General features: G+C 36.7%; 1 protein-coding gene across 6 annotated transcripts in view; it reads right to left on the reverse strand.

The window, feature by feature from the left end:
• TASP1 (taspase 1) overlaps nt 1–17,968 on the reverse strand; it is an 81,204-nt gene that overhangs the window by 31,552 nt on the left and 31,684 nt on the right. For 5 of the 6 annotated variants that reach the window (XM_083856679.1, XM_083856675.1, XM_083856678.1 and 2 more), the window contains 2 exons: nt 12,275–12,394; nt 11,217–11,295 (listed from right to left, as the gene is read on the reverse strand). In XM_083856679.1, the coding sequence (XP_083712805.1) occupies nt 11,217–11,295; nt 12,275–12,394 (199 nt within the window). Of the gene's footprint in view, nt 1–10,064; nt 10,500–11,216; nt 11,296–12,274; nt 12,395–17,968 lie in introns of those variants that run through there. The other variant, XM_083856680.1, reaches the window with a different exon arrangement.

Here is a 17,968-nt window from a genome sequence, read left to right on the forward strand (position 1 = left end):
ATGAGGCTTAATAGTCACAACACCTTCATTTTGTAAATAAACTACAAACCCAAACAAAACCTTAAAGAGATCCCAGAAAACCTGTCTTCAACCACAAGCTTCTATTCCTGCCTGAAAAATACTTGAAAATCAGATACAAAATCAAATACAAAATCACTTGAAGATCATACAGAAGCACCAACACTGATTTTTTCAGAGAAACATATCCTGGATCATGCCACAATACAGTTTTTTGATGCACTGCTTCTTTCAAAGTGCCAGTCAGATCAACGGTGAAACAGAACTTCCATTTTCTGTGGATATTGAAACAAGTAATTACTGAGAATAATACAATTTTACCTCCTATATAAATACTCCTCAATGATTACTACAAGATTTGCACAAGAACCACCAGGAATCTACGACCTTTTTTTCATAGGCTCTTTTTCTTCTGTTATCTTACTATAATTTAGCTGTTCTGGATGTATCAGTAGTCCCCTCAAGTTACTATTTCAGCAGTAGTAACTTGCTAGTTAGCCTATTTACAACTTCCATAACAATCAAGTTACTAGAGGGGGTTTTGTGATGTTTTTGATTTTATTTTTTAAGATTGTTAACATCTTCAATTTTTAGCTCATACATTAGATACTATCTTACATTGCAAACAATTTTGAAAAAAGGTTAAGAAATCTGACAAATAATTTTTAAACATTAATCTTTCTGATAATTACTTACCTAACAGTAACTAATACTCAACTCACAGATTATACAAACCTCAACTTGCTACACACTCGGATCTTTCATTTGAGCTCCACGCAAGAAACTAAGGATTAGCCTCAGCATAGTGAGTTCTCCAGAAGATTTCTAATGCCTGAAATAATCACAACAAGAGGAGAAAGAGCCCAGCACAATACAAGCTGAACATCCCATTCAATGTGTGTTCTGCATCTCATAACGTCCCTCCGATGGAACCAAGATGGCAAAGGAAAGGAAGGCCTTGTGTAAAGCGAGCAGTGTGTCAAGGAGAAATTATTTTTCTGCTCCTTTTGATGGGAGATGCTTTCAAGTCAGGAAATTAGAAACAGGTGTGCCAGAGGGCACACGCGCGCGCACACACACACACACAGCCATGCAGCACACTGAAACACACGCGTTTTCAATTTTCAGACATGAAAGAGGCTCCTGTTGAATGGAAGGAGAAATGAAAGTCTCATTTGCTTTCTGTGAGCCACAAGCAGAGGGCTTATGGAGCTTTGACAGGCTGCAGGAGCCTGTCTAGCTAGGAAACACACAGTACCTCCAAGTTCCAAGTGTTGGAACTTGCTTTAAAGGAGCACAGAATGGAAACTTGCATTACTCACATACAGTCAAGAATGGAAAAATTAATCTGGTTTACTCCACTGCCAGTGTATGACTCTTCGCTTTTCAGAAGCTAAAGACAGAAGTTACAGGTTATCTGTATTTTATCATCTGTTCTCCACAGCAGAGTCTGAACCTGGCTCTGCTGTTTCTGTCCTGTTAAGCTTTGATGTTATTTTCAGTTCAATAGTATTCTCTAAAGTGTCAGCTAACAAGTTAAAGAACTACTATTTCTGCTTTATTTCCTGGATAATTTCTAGTTTTGCCTAATGGAAACACAGTGAAACCTGTATTTCAGTAAGCTCTGCTCGTCATTGCCTGCATCTCTAGAAAGAGCTGACTAAAAGCTTGCAAGGCAGTGATTTTAAAAAACAAAATACAGTACAATAAAAATATTTAGTTGGCAAGACACTGATACAGGTAGTTACATATTGAAATAAAATTTTAATGTGTAATTCTCAAAAGACAATATCCTGCATTCTAGCAGGATACACTACAGTGTTAAATTAAAGTTACATAACTTTTAGCTTTTCTTAATCTTATCAGCTGCTGTATCTTGTCTTCATACTAGCGGGGGAAATTTTTAAGTTGCTGATCTACTGCCAGAAAAAACACCTGCAGACAAAGTCCTGTCCAATTCCTAAAGCATTGATCCTAGAAGGCTGAATGGAGCACATTCCTGCTGCAGACAGAATACTCTTACATGATTTACCTACTAAGAAAACACAGTGGAAATTTTCCAAAAGAGTGAAACTTTAGCAAATTTGGGCTGGTTTCAAAGATAACAAAAGACAAATTCAACATGCAGACAAACTTGTGTCTAAAGTATCTTCTCTAAGGAAAGGTAGGAAAACACTTATGTCTCTAAGCTTTTAATATGGGAAAAATAAATTAAAATCATTCTAAAGAACAACTCATCCAGCTTTTCTTCAATTTTACAGATAAGAAAAAAAAGGTTAGAGAGATACAAATTAATGAATCCTTGAGTTCTAAATAGTGGTAAATGCCAGATAATTTATTTTAAAAGCCTATTTGAGTTACTATGAACAAAAATAATTTCAGGTGTACCTCCAAGAGAGGTTAGAATGAAGAAAAAACATAGGTCCCTTAAAGAGGGTGTTACATTTAATACATTCTGAATACATTTGTTACATTTACTACATTCTGAAAAATTAATTTCAGTCCAGGTGTAAAGAAAGAAGCCAACTCTTTTCCCTAGGCCTTCCTCAGAAGCTTTGCTGCTACTGATCTCTGTAAAAACACTGTAACTCTGCAAACTACATCACTTGTCACATCAAGCTTACAGGGAAAGATGTAAGACAGCAGCTTATGTGTTTGCTAACTAACAGTATAACACCACTTACTCCCGATCCCAGAAAAGTGTTGAAGACACAGAAAGGGAGTTCAGTCTGCTTTTGTCAGATTTTACCCTTTTCTGACCCAGAGATGGGGAAGCTGAGAGGCATTTTAAAAACTTTTATTCCATTTTCAGTCTCATGTGAAGGGTGAGACAATACAGATGTTACCATTCATGCCATCACAGTCAGAAGCCAAACTATTTCCTAATTAAAATACATTATAAACATTTCTTGGCCCATCAGCTTTTGCCACACAGTGCTGTAAATGCCTTAAAGCCAATCACCTAAAATTACCCCTCGTGGGTCCTACTACAATGCACCTTTCATAGTTCCATTTCTCCAAAGCATCTGATCTTGTTTGCAAGGCCATCCTTTGAAACTTGTTTCTAGCTCCATTTCTCTCTCAACAATGTCCGTCCTATTCCATGGCATTTCTAAGTCAGCATTTCTTATCTCAAGGTTTCCATATAGATGCACATTATGTGAGCCTTCTGTCAGATTTTGAGAATTCTCTACAAATCCATTTCCCACATTCCCCCTCTCTCTTGAATGAAAAAGACTTCTTTGATGGCCTTGTTCATTGCTCACCATGCAAGTGAAGTACACGAGGCATCATCACTAATATTATCCATCTCCAATTCACTTTCTATCCCTGCACCTACTTCAAGCCACTTGGGTAAAGCACAGCAGCATGACAGGACCAAGTGTCTAGAGCAGAAGCTAGTGCTGCACAGCTGCTGGCCCTGGTTCCAAAAGTGCTGCTCAGCAAGCCCTGAGCCTTCCGCAGGAGGCTACAACTCCACAAGCCTCTGCACCTTCAAGCCCAACAGATATCATAACATCAAGTAAATTAAGATTTCAAGAGGCAATAAGCACTCTGATTATTATATCCATCCAGTTCTGCTTCCCAAAGAGCCTTCCAAAGGCAATTCAAACAACTATTGTGATCATTGTGACGACAAACCCCTCAGCTCTGAACACTGAGTGCTGTGTTTAACTGACCCTTCTCAGTGCTGGCATTCCCACAAACCATCTCTGCCTGGGGCTTCCTCTCTCTTTCCCCAGACTCGTGGTGGTGCTGAGTTAATTCACACAGCACATGCTACAGCACTGAAGCCTCCCAACTGCATCTGTACACAAAGGCTGAATGAACTCTTGACAGAAACATTCACTTCATAGGTAAATACTGATCTGTCTGGAGATAGACCTCCTCTTCCTCCACCATACCCTCTGGTTCAAAATGACATAACTCTTCTCCATATGCAGCTGCTTCATCTGTGATGCATTAAACTACCTCTTATTCCCCAAATCTTACAGGACCAGACTGATTTTGAGAGATAACACACATACGTCAATGAAGAGATTAACTGTATCATAATATCTATCTCACATAGTGCAGCTCAAACAATCTGTACAGGATACAAGATTTGCACGTGAAATTCCTCTGGGCATTGGGAGCGTAGATTCAGAAGGACAGGCCAGACAGACAAAGGGCTATTAACACATGCAAGTTTGAAACAAGATTTATAATCACATTATAAATGTCATTCACTGGCACAAGTTGCTCAGAAAAACTGTGGCTGCCCCATAGCTGGAACTGCTCAGGGACAGGCTGGATGGAGCTTTGAGCAACCTGGTCTAGGAGAAGGTAGAGGGGTTTCATCCATTAAGGTTCTTCCAACCCAAACCATTTCATGATTCTACAAAACAGCACTGGCAAGGTATTCACTCATTGAATCCTAACATAGCCACTACTGCGCTCAACAAAAAGGAATCACAAAGCCAAAGTTACGCATTTCAAGTCAATTTATTTGCATTAAAGCTTCCCTGAAAAGTATTTACTCCATAGATTTGCACATCACTGTCCTTTGTTTGCAAAAGGAGTTTTCAAGGAGGAATCTATAAATCAGTGGGTTCCATAAGGAGACCAAAAGCTCAACATACAATTTAACCACAGCCCATCTTTACACAGGTGTCATTCCTAATCCATCCTATTCCCATACATTACCCATTCCATATTGCCTGCAAAAGCACCCACAAGACACACAATGGACTGGAAAGAAAAACAGATCTTAACACACAATTTGAGCAGAAAAAGGTGGGGCAAGGAAAAGTGAATATATTAATTCCCTTATTTGATGTCAATTTCAAAAACAAGAGAAATCTCCTTGAGCAGGGGGCTGGACTAGACCTCCAGAGGTTCCTTTCAAACTAAACAATTCTGATTATTCACAACACAAAGTGTGCTATTTCTCCTTCATGGAATGATGCATTATATATACAAATGGATATCTAACACAGCTTTTAAAGCATTATGATCTAATCTCTAAAATGCCTTTACGAGAACAGAGGCTACTGCTTTTGTCATGAGACATAAACAGTTTTTTAGGATCTTGATGAATTCACCAACACAAGAAACTGTTGAGGAAGTTTACACAGAATACATACAGTTTGTACATGTATTCCTAAAACACTGCTGCTTTCTCTGATTTTCATTCCTTTCAAGAAAAGACTCCGTGCAGGGGAGAAGAGCAAGACATCACTGAAAGACCTTTCCCAGACACAATCCTCAACTACACCTCAAAAATATATCTGGTATTTCCAGAAATCTGATATCCTTGCTACCTTCTCAACAAAACACAACTCTGGCTCAGCCCTAAAACCAAATTGTTTGTTAGCATCCTTAATTTCTCTGAATGAGCTCAATGTATTTCAAGCTTCTACTCCTTCTTTGGGATCATAAATTAGGTTGTATTTTAAATCTCCCTAGGATAACCTGCATGCCTTTCTTGTATATCAAATAGTCTCTTCAAATACATTTTACTAAAAGCTGGAGATTTTGCAGCTTTGTGTCACAGAATTTCTGCATTTGTAAAATAATGCAAGACCTTCCATCTTCAGAAATGCAATATTAAAGGTTTGCTGGCTTCAATGGCTGGTACCTAGACACAAAACATACCCATCCTTTGTATGCCTTTTATTTCCTGCTGTTGTAAAGATGAAAGAAATGCAGGACATCATTTTCAGTCTTCACACTTCCACTCCAAGACTCCACTTAGGGTTGCAGTTTCAAAGCATCCAGCATTATAGCTGTTACTGTAATTTTATATTTATCTTTATATTTATCGTTAAGGTTCTGTATATCCAAAGAGAATTACAATTTTTCAGTTTATCTCTCAGGAAAGACACAGTCTGCCTCTTACCCCAGAGCAGTATTACTTTTGGCACAGTTAGTGAATGAATATTCACCATCATCACGGATATTCCAACTGAGTAGGAGCTTCAGTGTCAGACTTGATATTATTTTGAATGAGAAGAACATCCACAAAGTCTTTGATTCTTCTTATGCTCAGGAAAAAAATAGGAAACGTTTTCTTAAAATACAGCCAAAAAAACGGACTATTGTTTCTCCTGTGGTTGGGTTTTGCTCACAAATGTTTTCCCTCCAAATAATACCCATCTTCCTGTGTTTACATTCATATACCAACAAAAACCACCCACTAAAGAGTTCCAAGCAGCCTTACAACTGTGGTTCTGGCCTCTTTTTGGGGGGAGGTGCTGGGGGTGCCTGCAGGGGAGCCTGTTTTCCTTGCGTCTGTGTGCACACAGGCATGGAAAAGCTTCTAAACACCACAGATTTGGCTTCTGATACTTTGATCCAAAATCCAGTTTAGCTGTTAATTACATTTATACTAAATAAAGGCCACTGGTCACATTCATGCCACTTAACAAGCCTTCACTCTGTCTCTGCCATCATTCCTGTACAGAACGGCCCTTGCACAGTTATTAGATGCCACAGTTAAGGTTCCCCAGGTGTCTTGGCTGTGCCTGCAACTGCAACATTCCCTGAATTTCTTGAATTTTAATGCTGGTTTTGAGATACTTCAATTCCTGTAATGTTTATCCTTCAGCTGCCAATAAAGTCTCACAACCATTTTTTCCCCAACCAAAATATTAATTTTAATATAATTCAGAGTTTATACATCAAAATGTCTCAAAACAATTGATGGGAAAAAAAAAACAAAACAAAAAACCAGAAAGGTTTTACTCATTTACACAGAAACTGAACTTTAGACTGAGAGTTACAGAATAAACCTTGTATTTAAGGCCTTCTAAGTTTCACTATCTCCCCCACTGTGTTTTTAGAAAGTCTCCATCTTTTGATTTCAGTTGTCCCAGGCCCTGTTAAACTACAACCATAAAATGTGAGTTTTACAATACCCTGTATTTTGTAAACCTTGAAGTAGATTTTGAAAAGCCAAAAAGAAAGAAAAAAAAATTAAAACCAAAGACATTGTGGTTAAACAACAAGGCCAAGTGACTGTTAGAGGTATGAAATTACCATGCAAAAAGTTCAAGTCATGCCCAAACAAGTTCAGAACCACCACCTTTGGCACATTCAACACAAAAACATGGAAAAAATAGCCAAAAATATTTAGGAAACAACTTGCTAAAAGGCATAAGAACTAATAGCAAATCCTTCCTGAACAGTCAAAAGCAGAAAGTCTCCAGCAGCCACAGGGTCAACAGAAGATCCAAGTTGTCTTCAAATAATACACAACCATTGAAAGAAAGCTACAGGAACTTGGAATTAGTTTTAGGTACTTGTGTGGTGACATCTTCCCCCAGCCTGCCTTTTTTTTTTTTTTTTCTAATGAGGCAGATACTGAAAGATATTGAAGCTTCAACTGGAGGATTTTAGAACAAAATTAATAAAAATTCAAGAATACAGCCTACTGTGTTATTAACTGTAACTTAAAACTTAAACTTCTGGAGACAAAAACTTAAACTTAAATTTTTCCTTTTCCAAAGAAGTTTCTTCAAAGATAATCACAGAATAAAACTATTCCCAGCAAAATGGAAGTATCTGGCCTTCTAAGAACAAAAAGAAATGAGAAATCTTGAGAAATCACTCTGACCTATTAGAACAAATATATCTCCAGTTTATAAAGTCTCAATATCACAAATTGCCAGAAGCCTGAATGATGCAGTGGAGGTGCTTTTCCCAGTCCTGTACTTCTCCCTGGAGAACTGCAAACACCCTTTGTGTGAGACAGAACCAAACTGTCTGGAGCTCTGGTTCAACCCAATGTGTCCATTCCATGTGGATTTCAATGTGCAAGAGTTTGTGCTCTGCCTACTTTGAATTACTGTGCCAAACCCTCCTTTCCCCTAACCACAGGTTTTCCCCAACCTCTTCATCATCACTTCCAAGACCCAAAGACATGAACAATTTCTTAAGTATGGAGTGAAAAGAGTTGACAAAACCTGACCTTTCAAAATTGCTTGTATGAAACTAATGCCAAAGAACATCCTTTTCCATGATTGAATATAGAGCCTGATACAATAAACTCTCAAGGCTCAAATTTCTATTCTCAGCGATCGCTAAAAAGAAGTTTAAAAGTAAAAACCAGTACAAAAGAAAAACTTTTTCATTCCCAAATAATTATTCAGCTAAAATTATTTGGTTTAACACACATTATTTTAACACAAATAATTTTGAGGATACTTTTGATAAAGCTTATGGGGAATTGGAGCTTAACTTTTTATTCAAGATTCTTTTTTAATTCCAAATGTGATTTGATGAGTCAGCTATTCTCTGAAGTCATGTCACAATAAACATTAAACATTACTCAATACCCACAGCAACCGCAGTCTAATTTTATTCTTTTTTTCCTTCTCCCCACAAAATGGAAAAAAAATTCCCTGTAGAAACTACTAGATTTGTGCCAAATTTATGACTCAAAGACAAATGAAAATAAATAGACATGTGAAATTAAAACAATAAAATGTTATATCCTGAAAACCACAGAAATTTAAACTGACTGTAGACTTCTTTTATGTACATCTTTTAAATACTTTTCCATACAGGTGTAAATGTCTGAAAGTAAAGTAAAACATAAAAGAAATGTGCATGTACACAGGTTTTATTTATACATAACATGCAAGTTGCTTTTGTTGCTGATTTTTAAAAGTAAAATGTCCACACAAAACCTGTTTGGAAACCTACTAGAGGGGGGTATAAACACTGTTACAAATACAGTCTAGTCTGGGTTTAGTTACATTAAGGGACAGTGGTGATTTTCTGTTAAGAAGCACTGTCCATCTTGGAGTTTTCTAAATCAAGGCATCTTCTAGAGTTTAGACATGACATTTGTTTTCTAAATATTTAACAATGCTATATCTTAATGCATTATTCTCTTCCTTGGCCATGGCAGTTTCACCTGAATATTTGCAGATGTTTATGCCCCCATTCTCATCTCCTGTTGCGATCCAGCCAAGTTGTAAGTTTCATTCTTCCAGCTTTTCCGACAACTTAATTTTCCATCTCTTTACTCCTTAATTAAATTCATGGTTCACATTGTTGGATGTTCATATTTTAAACAAGAGTCAGGCATCAATATATTTTAGAACTGCACTACACATAAAGTACATTATAAAATAAAACATTATGAGCTTCTGAAATGGAAAAAGGAATGGTATTGATTACAGAAGAGTTCTCACTTCCTGTAAACATTTCTATCTCCCTCTCTCTACATACACATACTTACTTTAAAGAAAAACCAGAAACAACAGTTTAATTAAATACCACTACTCTGAATTTCAAATCCATGAATGAACAGAAACAAGAGTTTAGTTAAACATCACCAGTCTGAATTTCAAATCCGTGAATGAACAGATGGCCACACTTCACAGCCTGCCAGCAGGCCACTCCAGTTAACTGGGACTGGGATCAGGGCAGTGTCATGGAAGCTAGAAGATTTGAACCAAATACCCATCTATGTATGTTTGTGACCACTTATAAATAGTATAACATTTAAGTATTTATCACTGTACAAAAGTGGTACCAGCAAAAAGAGAGGAGGGTTCTATTTCTGGTAATCTCCTGTGAGTTCACCAGGATGCTTGTCAGTACTCACACTGCCTTCAAATCCAGCTGACTTTGCAAAGAACAGCTTTAAAGAACTAAATAAAGTTGTCCACTTGAGCTTTTCCACAATCAATCTCTAATATTGGACTTGTGCTCCAATAATTAATATGGTCCCAAATATTTAAACATACTTGGTTACATCGGTAAGCATTTATTAAACTAAAATCAATGTGATGTCCCTTGAGTAAAAACATCTTCTGACACTCCTGCATTCAGTAGAACCACTCCCTGAGTAAGTACCCAAAAGGTTATTTGCTTTTACTGGCATTCAGCTTAAGGGTGAACATCTACATAAATTTTCAACAGTGTAAGACAGGCATGAATACAGGGGAAATAAAAGCAACACAGAACATTCCTGAATATTGTCTTCAGCCTCCATCAAATTTTAACTCTGCAGTCTGCCACTTTGCCCCCCCGCGCCCCCCCACTATTTCTGCAGCAGGACTCTAACTCTGCACTGCCCATGGGATATGACACGACCTGAGTCTGAACTCTGCAGATTTTCTTCACCTCTCCCTCTACTGAATGCTGGTAACTCTGACCACTGAGCAGTGGGCAATACCATGAATTTTGCAACCTGACGTAAGCATTTATGAAAAAGTGTTAAAAGTAGTTTTTTCTGACTGAGGCTGTTCGTACAACTAGGGAGAAGAAAAAAAAAAAAAAAGTAAAAGCAACTCCTACATAACTTCAGCTTAAGACTTTTGTGATCTGCAAGGCATCAAATGAACACAATACTTTTGTGTGTCCAGGACCCTGAGCCTTCCAAGGAGAACAGAAGGTCTTCTAATTCTTACATCACTTTCACAATTGCTGAATGAATAGCTTCTGATACACTTATCCCAGTATTTTGGTTTTGCCTCTTCCCTTTCCTTTCAGAAGGAAAAGAGAGATGAAAGAAAAAATTCACTTAAATACTCATATGAAATAATAATTAAATATTTTTGAGGAAAATACACTGCATGTAGCATCTTTCTATCCAAAGGACTCTCTGATTATCTTAGTCCTTGACACAAAGCTTCCATTCCCAGAGGCATTCTGCAAATTATTCTGTATTTATATATATTCTGCATAATATTCTGTATTTAATACGATACTGGGCTAATAAGCACCTCTTCACAGTGAATAAGTTTTGGCAGAAAGAATATCATACATGAACTTAATAAAACTTGCATGTAATAAAACCTTAAATTATTAGGATATAGACTTAATATCATCTAAACTTTATAAAACTTACACTTAAAAGGGCCCAAACTTAACAGAACTTAAAATAAAATAATTTAACTGAGCAATACTTCACATGAGGACAGGCTCCTCAATCCTAAGAAATACAGCACTTTCAGTGCAATACAAAACAGGATAAAAATTTCCATGATTGCTAATTAATAAAAAGGGCAATATAAGCAACCAAGAAGAGATCAATTCATGGATTTAATGACAATATTGACACACAGAGACATACATATACATGCAAATAAATCATATAAATTTAGAATATGGTTTGGAAATGATGTCGGCATTTTTAATTTGCAAACTAATTACAGAGAAAGGTAGCAACTTCATTAAATATTTATAAAAGTAGTAAATACCTGAAGTACTCACAGCAGTGGAATAAGGGTTATGAGCTCCTGTGTTTTCAGCCCAGCAGCCACAACCATAAAGAGCTGCCTAAGTAAAGAAGCACATAGTTCAGAAATTTTAAGTGTATGAGATTCTTTGGTTTATTCCTTTTCCTTAAAAAAAAAAAAAAAAAAAAAAAAAAAAAAACCCTCAAACCAACAACAACAAAAAAAGAAACTCAAGAAAAATCCAAGTATTAATACAAAAGATGAATAAGAATATCATAACCATATTGTAATTCTACTCCATTTTGCTACATCCTCTTACTATTCTTGAGATTTGAGATCTGAGTGTGTTTGTCATAGACACAGTATTTTAGCCTAGCTTAACAGAAAATGAAGGTAAAGATAACCCTGTTCATACGAAGTCTCTTTCACTCTGCTATGAAAAAACAACCAAAAAACTAAACTTAAAAACATTTCAAAAGAGAACTGCTTTTTGAAAAGTGGAAAATGCCAACCAAAAATACAACTATACAGCAGTGGAGCAGAAAATTTCTGATGCACCTCAAAATTCCCTAACAACAATAAGGTGACATATCCTAAATATATTATTATTAACATTAATAATAAATACAACTATACATAATTTATAAACATAGTCATAATAATATATAACACATCATAAATACTCAATGTGTTCTTTTATAACTTTCGTCACTTCCTCAAATCCACAAGATCATTTAAAAATTAATTAGGACAGCTTCCCTAAATATTGAGAGAAATCTTATTTTAAGACTAAAAGCATGTAAGAGACAAATTGTGGTATTAAGGAGGTATTTAACACGCTGATATCTTTATCAAAATGTAACTAACTACAGAACATCACTGTTTTATTACCCTGATGGAGGAAACTAAAAACAACATCTGCATATCAATGCAGTGAAAATGCCTTCAGCATTTAACAGGAAGGGAGGGAGAACAGAATTTTGCTTGACACTTGCTCACTTGCTTGTGACACTGAAAAATCATCCCCAACTGAAAAAAAAAAAAAAAAGAAAAAAAAAAGAAAAATGTACAATGATCACCTGCCCAACTCTTCCAGGATGCTTCAGTGCTAAACCTCCACTGGAGACAGCAGCAGCAACATTTCCTTCCTGGTCAACAACAACTGCACCAACTGTATCCAATGTTCCTGAGTCATTCTCCTGCAGGACACACAAACAGAAAAATAAAATAGCAAAAACAGTATATTAAAGTCAGATCATACTCCTTAGGAGTGTGCAAGTGAGAGGCCTAGTAACAAAATGGATTTGTTATCATGCATTTGTACCCATTGTCATAAATCTGCCCAAAATGCTGTTTTGTCTGAGACAGGACCTTAATAAAATTTCTCCAGTAATAAACAGGTAAAAATAAGAAGATAATAAACATCTCAGAACTCATGCAATGCTTAGATCACCTGCTTTTACTTACAAAAGTGCCTGAAGTCATTTTTTCTTAGTGGTTGCCACTTGTCTAAGAAATAATTCAACTAAGAAATGACTCAACTGATGCCACATTAAAAAGGCTTTTCCTAAAAGGCCCAAGAAAGCATTTTCAGAGGCTCTGATCTTTAAAGATGTGTGATTAAAAAAAAAATTAGAAACACCCAACAAAGTACCACCAAAAAACCAAGCAGCTGTTTACCATGTAAAGAGAAAATACTGATATTCTGAGCAAGACAGTAAATAGAAGCCTCAAGAAAAAAAAATCTCCTCAGGGACAGATTCTTTCTGCCAGACTTGCCACTTCAGGAATCTTTAGTGAGTGAAGCAATTTTACCCCTTGCTCTCTGTAAGGAGAGGACAACTAGGAAAGTGTCCTTACTTCCATGACTTCTGAGGTAGATTTCCTCCCACCAGGAGGAAAATTCTTTATATTCTTCCCCCATTCCTTAATTCACCACACTAAGCCTTTCTTAGAGAAGGAGCAGTTTCCCCCTCTCCACCTAGGCTTGGCTTAGACTCCCCTCTCTGCAGAACCCAGGGCAAGGCACTCAGACTTCATGCTCCACCACACACACAGCATGCAGTGTACAGAAAATAAAACAAATAAACAAAACTGATCCATCATCCATCACGTACTCCAGAGATGCACACTGCTGCTGCACAAGCCTCTTGTATAGACTTATCCAGTGAAATAATGCCAAAGGTTACTAAGTTTTTTCATATAAATGTGAATTTTCTGGACTAGAATTCAGAGGGAGGAATTTAAAAAAAAAAAAAAAAAAAAAAAAAAAAAAACACCACACCTAACTATTCAACTTCAAATTATCAAGTTCCCACCATCAACTACAATTTCCTTGGACATAATGTGTCACTTATCAAGCACCATTTCCAGTACCACAATGCTGATGGTACTCTGGCCACACTTGATTTAAGAGTAAACACTTGGGGTTCATTCTGTGTTAGTCTCCAATGAAAAAATAGGCAGTGGAGCACTACCATGTCCTACAGTACTTTTCAAGCAACTGGAAGTCCTAGGCAGGAGTTTTATCCTTGGCTTTCAAAAGGAGTTTTGACAATGGAAGCAAAGGGGGTAAGAAAAGAGACAGCTCCCTTCCAAGTTCTGAAGATGAAAGAAAATCAAGGAATTCTTTTTTAACATCTCATATGCAAATATATTTTCCAACTCCTTGAGCTGATACTAACCCAGTTCAAACAACACTACTCAGAGGATTGAAAAGACCTTAAGCAGCAGAGCAGGCTGCTCATGGGAGGTGCAGATTCCCATCCTTGGAGGTTTCCAGGACCAGACTGGACAAAGCTCTTCCCAACATGATTTGCATCAGAAGAACTATTTCTAGAGAAGAACTACTATGATACAGGTGCAGCTGTCTACCCCCTACCCCCTTTTATCAAAGGAAATTATACCCACAACAAAAAACTAAACTAATAGGCAACTACATGTATTAAAAAAATATAAAAAATAAAATAAAAAAAAAAATCAAGCCTGTCAAAGGTAGTTCAAATGAGGCAACTTCGAGGCTGGAAATGTTTTTTAAAGGAAGCATTTCTAAGGGAAGGTTGAGTTGGCCCACACCACCTTCTGAAGAGAATCTGTAGCATTGAAGCAAAGGAATTCTGTATTTTTCTTCTCGAAAATTACAGGTTTGGTGCCGAGGGGGCTGGTTTGTGATCAAAAAATGTCACTGCTATATAGGTGATGCTGTATTTATCCTTATTCAGCAAACTGAAAACCAGTGATGACCAGTTCTATTCCACATCCAATGGGAAAAAAACACTGTCAGTATCTTCTATGTATGTGAACTGTATTGGCAGTATTTCTAGACCAGTAAATAAAGAGCTCATCAATTTTACAATTTAACAAAGGAACTTCCTGTACATCTCCCTACAGAAAAGCATCCTGTGCCTGAGGAGTCACTGCCAGACTTCACCTCCTGAGACTTTCAGTGTCACACATTTCACCTTTTCACCTCTTCAAATCATAGGAATGTAGACAAACAGAGGATCCTGTCAAGCTAGTGTCAGGCCAATAAAAACAACTATCATAAACACTACAATTTACAAAGTCTAAAATAAGACCAAACTTTATACAATCTAAACAAGATTCAGCTTGCTTGTCCTTATCTTTCTATTGATTGATTTATTTAACTATTTAAATTTTGAAATTTTGCAGGTTCCAAAGGAAACTTGGTGATATCTGCTACCAAATTCTGGATCTAACTTCAGCTAGTAAATTATACTTGTCCACTGCAAAAGCAGTTTGGGGGTTTTAAAGATATAGTACTGCAACCTAAATATAATCTATTATGTAGTTAATATTTTGCATGGAAACAACAAAGTCAGTGTTATAAGTCAGACCTCACATTACTCAATTTGCACTTTGCAGCAGGAAAGGAAATTAATTTATTCAACCATGGTCCAAAATACTCAAATTTTGCTAAGAACATGCACACGAAACAGGAAGACACTCATCTGCACAAATGCAGAGTTCTATCAGGCATTTTAAAAACTCCTCCTGCACATAAAAAAAAATGTGACTATTCATCATTACAAGTCCCTAAAGAAGCAATTAGCAGATTAGAAGAGCTCTACTCAGTGCCCACTGAAAGATTCTACACACAAGGCCTTTTCCCTCTCCATTTCAGATAGTTTTGAAATGCCATGAAAAGTAATTCCCACTAAATCTCATCTCTGAGTATAACTGACAAAATACAAAATTAATCAGATTGAAGTAATTAACATTTATATGCTATTACCCAACTATCTAATTATACAAAGCTTGATGAACAATCCCAGCCTTCCCAGTTTAACAGTTGTTTGGTGTGTAAAAAAGAACATTTAGCTTGATCTTCCTGTGCCAGATGAGGAAATTACTCCATACTGTATTTCCACAGATAAGTTTTGTTGTTTTGTTTTGGCTTTAACTAGAATGGGTGAAAATTATTTAGGTTTCTTTTCCTGTATTAAATGGATTTTGAAGCATACTTTGGAAAACTGTAAGGTATCAAAGACCACTTGCACACAAATGTGGGATGGAACATTCATTTCTTTTTTAAGGAAATTTCCAAACTGCAAGACTAAATATGACAGACACTAGGATTTCCATAGTTGACTGCTACACTTACAATTACCTGCACATAGGCAAAAATATTTTCTAAATATGTTTAGTCTTAATACAGTAATTGAAGAACATTTGATTCCACACATATAATTCCACCTGGTGTACACATATGTGAGTACCTCTGTTAAACTGGATAAAAATCAAGCCATTTTTAGTAAAACTCACCCAAAATAATGTTATGTATGGCGTTAAATAACTAGACTACAGAGTATTTGCTCACAAACACTAATCTGTTCCAAAAAGCTCATGTGTACTGGAGGTTCTTAGTGTCACTTATTCAAATCAAGAATACAACAACTTTTTACAGATATGCTGAGATCACCTGCGAAAGTTTGTAATAGCAGCACACAAATTAAAATCAGGGCTTCTAGCCAAACTCTGCTAAGCTATTTTCAATGACAATTTCCTCTGGTAAAAGACAGACTAACAGTAAGCACACAAATATTTACTTTTGATATTTACTGGTGCTTGAGGGGAGAATTTGAGAATGGCAGCTGGCTGAATGAACACATCATAGTCACCCCCCCATGAGAATGTTTAGTTAATTTTTTCTGTGTGAATTATTTCTTAGCCAAGTAAATCAGTAAGACTCTACAACTTAAAAAAGACTACATTTTTACGCCTTCACAATTTGGTGAAGTTATTAATGGGTCTTCCTTCTGCAAATCCTACATTGGGTGAACAATCAAAAATAATCAAGAAATAAAACTCCTTTAGTAAGTTACACTGCCAAGTTTTTCCATACAAACTTTGACAAATTTAAACAGCCTCATTCTTTTTAAGGTTGATATAATTACATTTTTATTGAAAACTAATTTTTAAGCCTGTATTTTTCCTTTTAACTGGTGACATTTATCAGTAGCTCAAACTTCTAAGTAATTTCAGTCTGTTTTGGTCTGCAATATTGTCTCTTCACACTGGCCTATTGGCTTTGATCCCATTCAACTCCACCTTTGTTAACATCCTTTCCACCTTGCTCTCCCCACAGCCTGCAGCACTGACAACAGAGGCACACAAGCTCAGCTGCAGCACAGAGTTCAAGTGGGTGAGTCAAACCAGATAATAAAACAGCTCTGAAGTCCTGCTGAAAGGAATGATCTGCAGCTCCAGAGATCCACAGCTGATAAAAAAGTTACATGAGTATTTAGCAATTAAAATAACTTTGACAAGAAGAATAACTTTTAATTACTCAATTATTTAAATGGTTTTAAATCAGTTATTTTAAAGCATTCTATGAGAGCACAGCTTTGACAGTGTGAGTTTTAGGGCAACAAATCACTCCTCGTCCTTGCTAAATGATCCTTTTCTACTATTTTGGGGAGATATATTCTACTTTTTTTTTTCTTTTAGAATTTGATTTCTCATTTCTATTTCATTTTGAAAACCTTACTTCCTGTAAGGCTGCAATTATCCTACACTCTGTGGGATGCAGGAGAATTCCATATTGAGAGCATGGGGTGGTTTTCATCCCTGCTCCATGGACAGGATATGCCCAGACAGGTGACAAAACCAGCATGGATTATTCAGCAGGGAGAAGAGCTCAGTCTGAGCACCTCCTTTACCTATTGGCCTTTGGGAATCTCCCACAAGAGCTGCACAGGACTCTGGAGCCCTTGAAATTTCAAATTGCAGGTTGGTAAGCTCATGCATTGGCATTTGTTTCAAGCATTGACTTGCCCCTTATTACGTGAACAGCAATCTTGCTCAGGAACACTTCCTCCCTCAGGGAGAGGGAAAAACTTCCACACTCCCAGGTTCACAAGGAGGTAACTGATGTCCTGTGAACGGGGAAAGTTCCAAAATGAACAACTAACTTCCACAGCTCCCCCATCCTTAATGTCTTCACAGGTCTTAGCTCCTTGAAAAAAGAAAAATTAGCAGCCTGCTAGAGAAGACATCTTATCTAAGATCATAGATGTAAACTGATTAATTTATCATTGTTTGCATTTGCAGACTACAGAGAATACACTTTTGCTAACAATTCTCTGGGATTTATACTCTATTTATATCAACATATGGAACTACTCAGTGGTCAGAAGCACAGCAAAGCAAAGAGAAATGTCTAATCCAAAGGCCCACAGGCCCCAAATAAAGCACAGGCATTTAATTTAATGAGCTATACTCTGAAATTCAACATTAAACACAAATACTGT

Source organism: Zosterops lateralis, assembly GCF_965231275.1.
Source record: "Zosterops lateralis genome assembly, chromosome: 3".
Classification (NCBI taxonomy): domain Eukaryota; kingdom Metazoa; phylum Chordata; class Aves; order Passeriformes; family Zosteropidae; genus Zosterops; species Zosterops lateralis.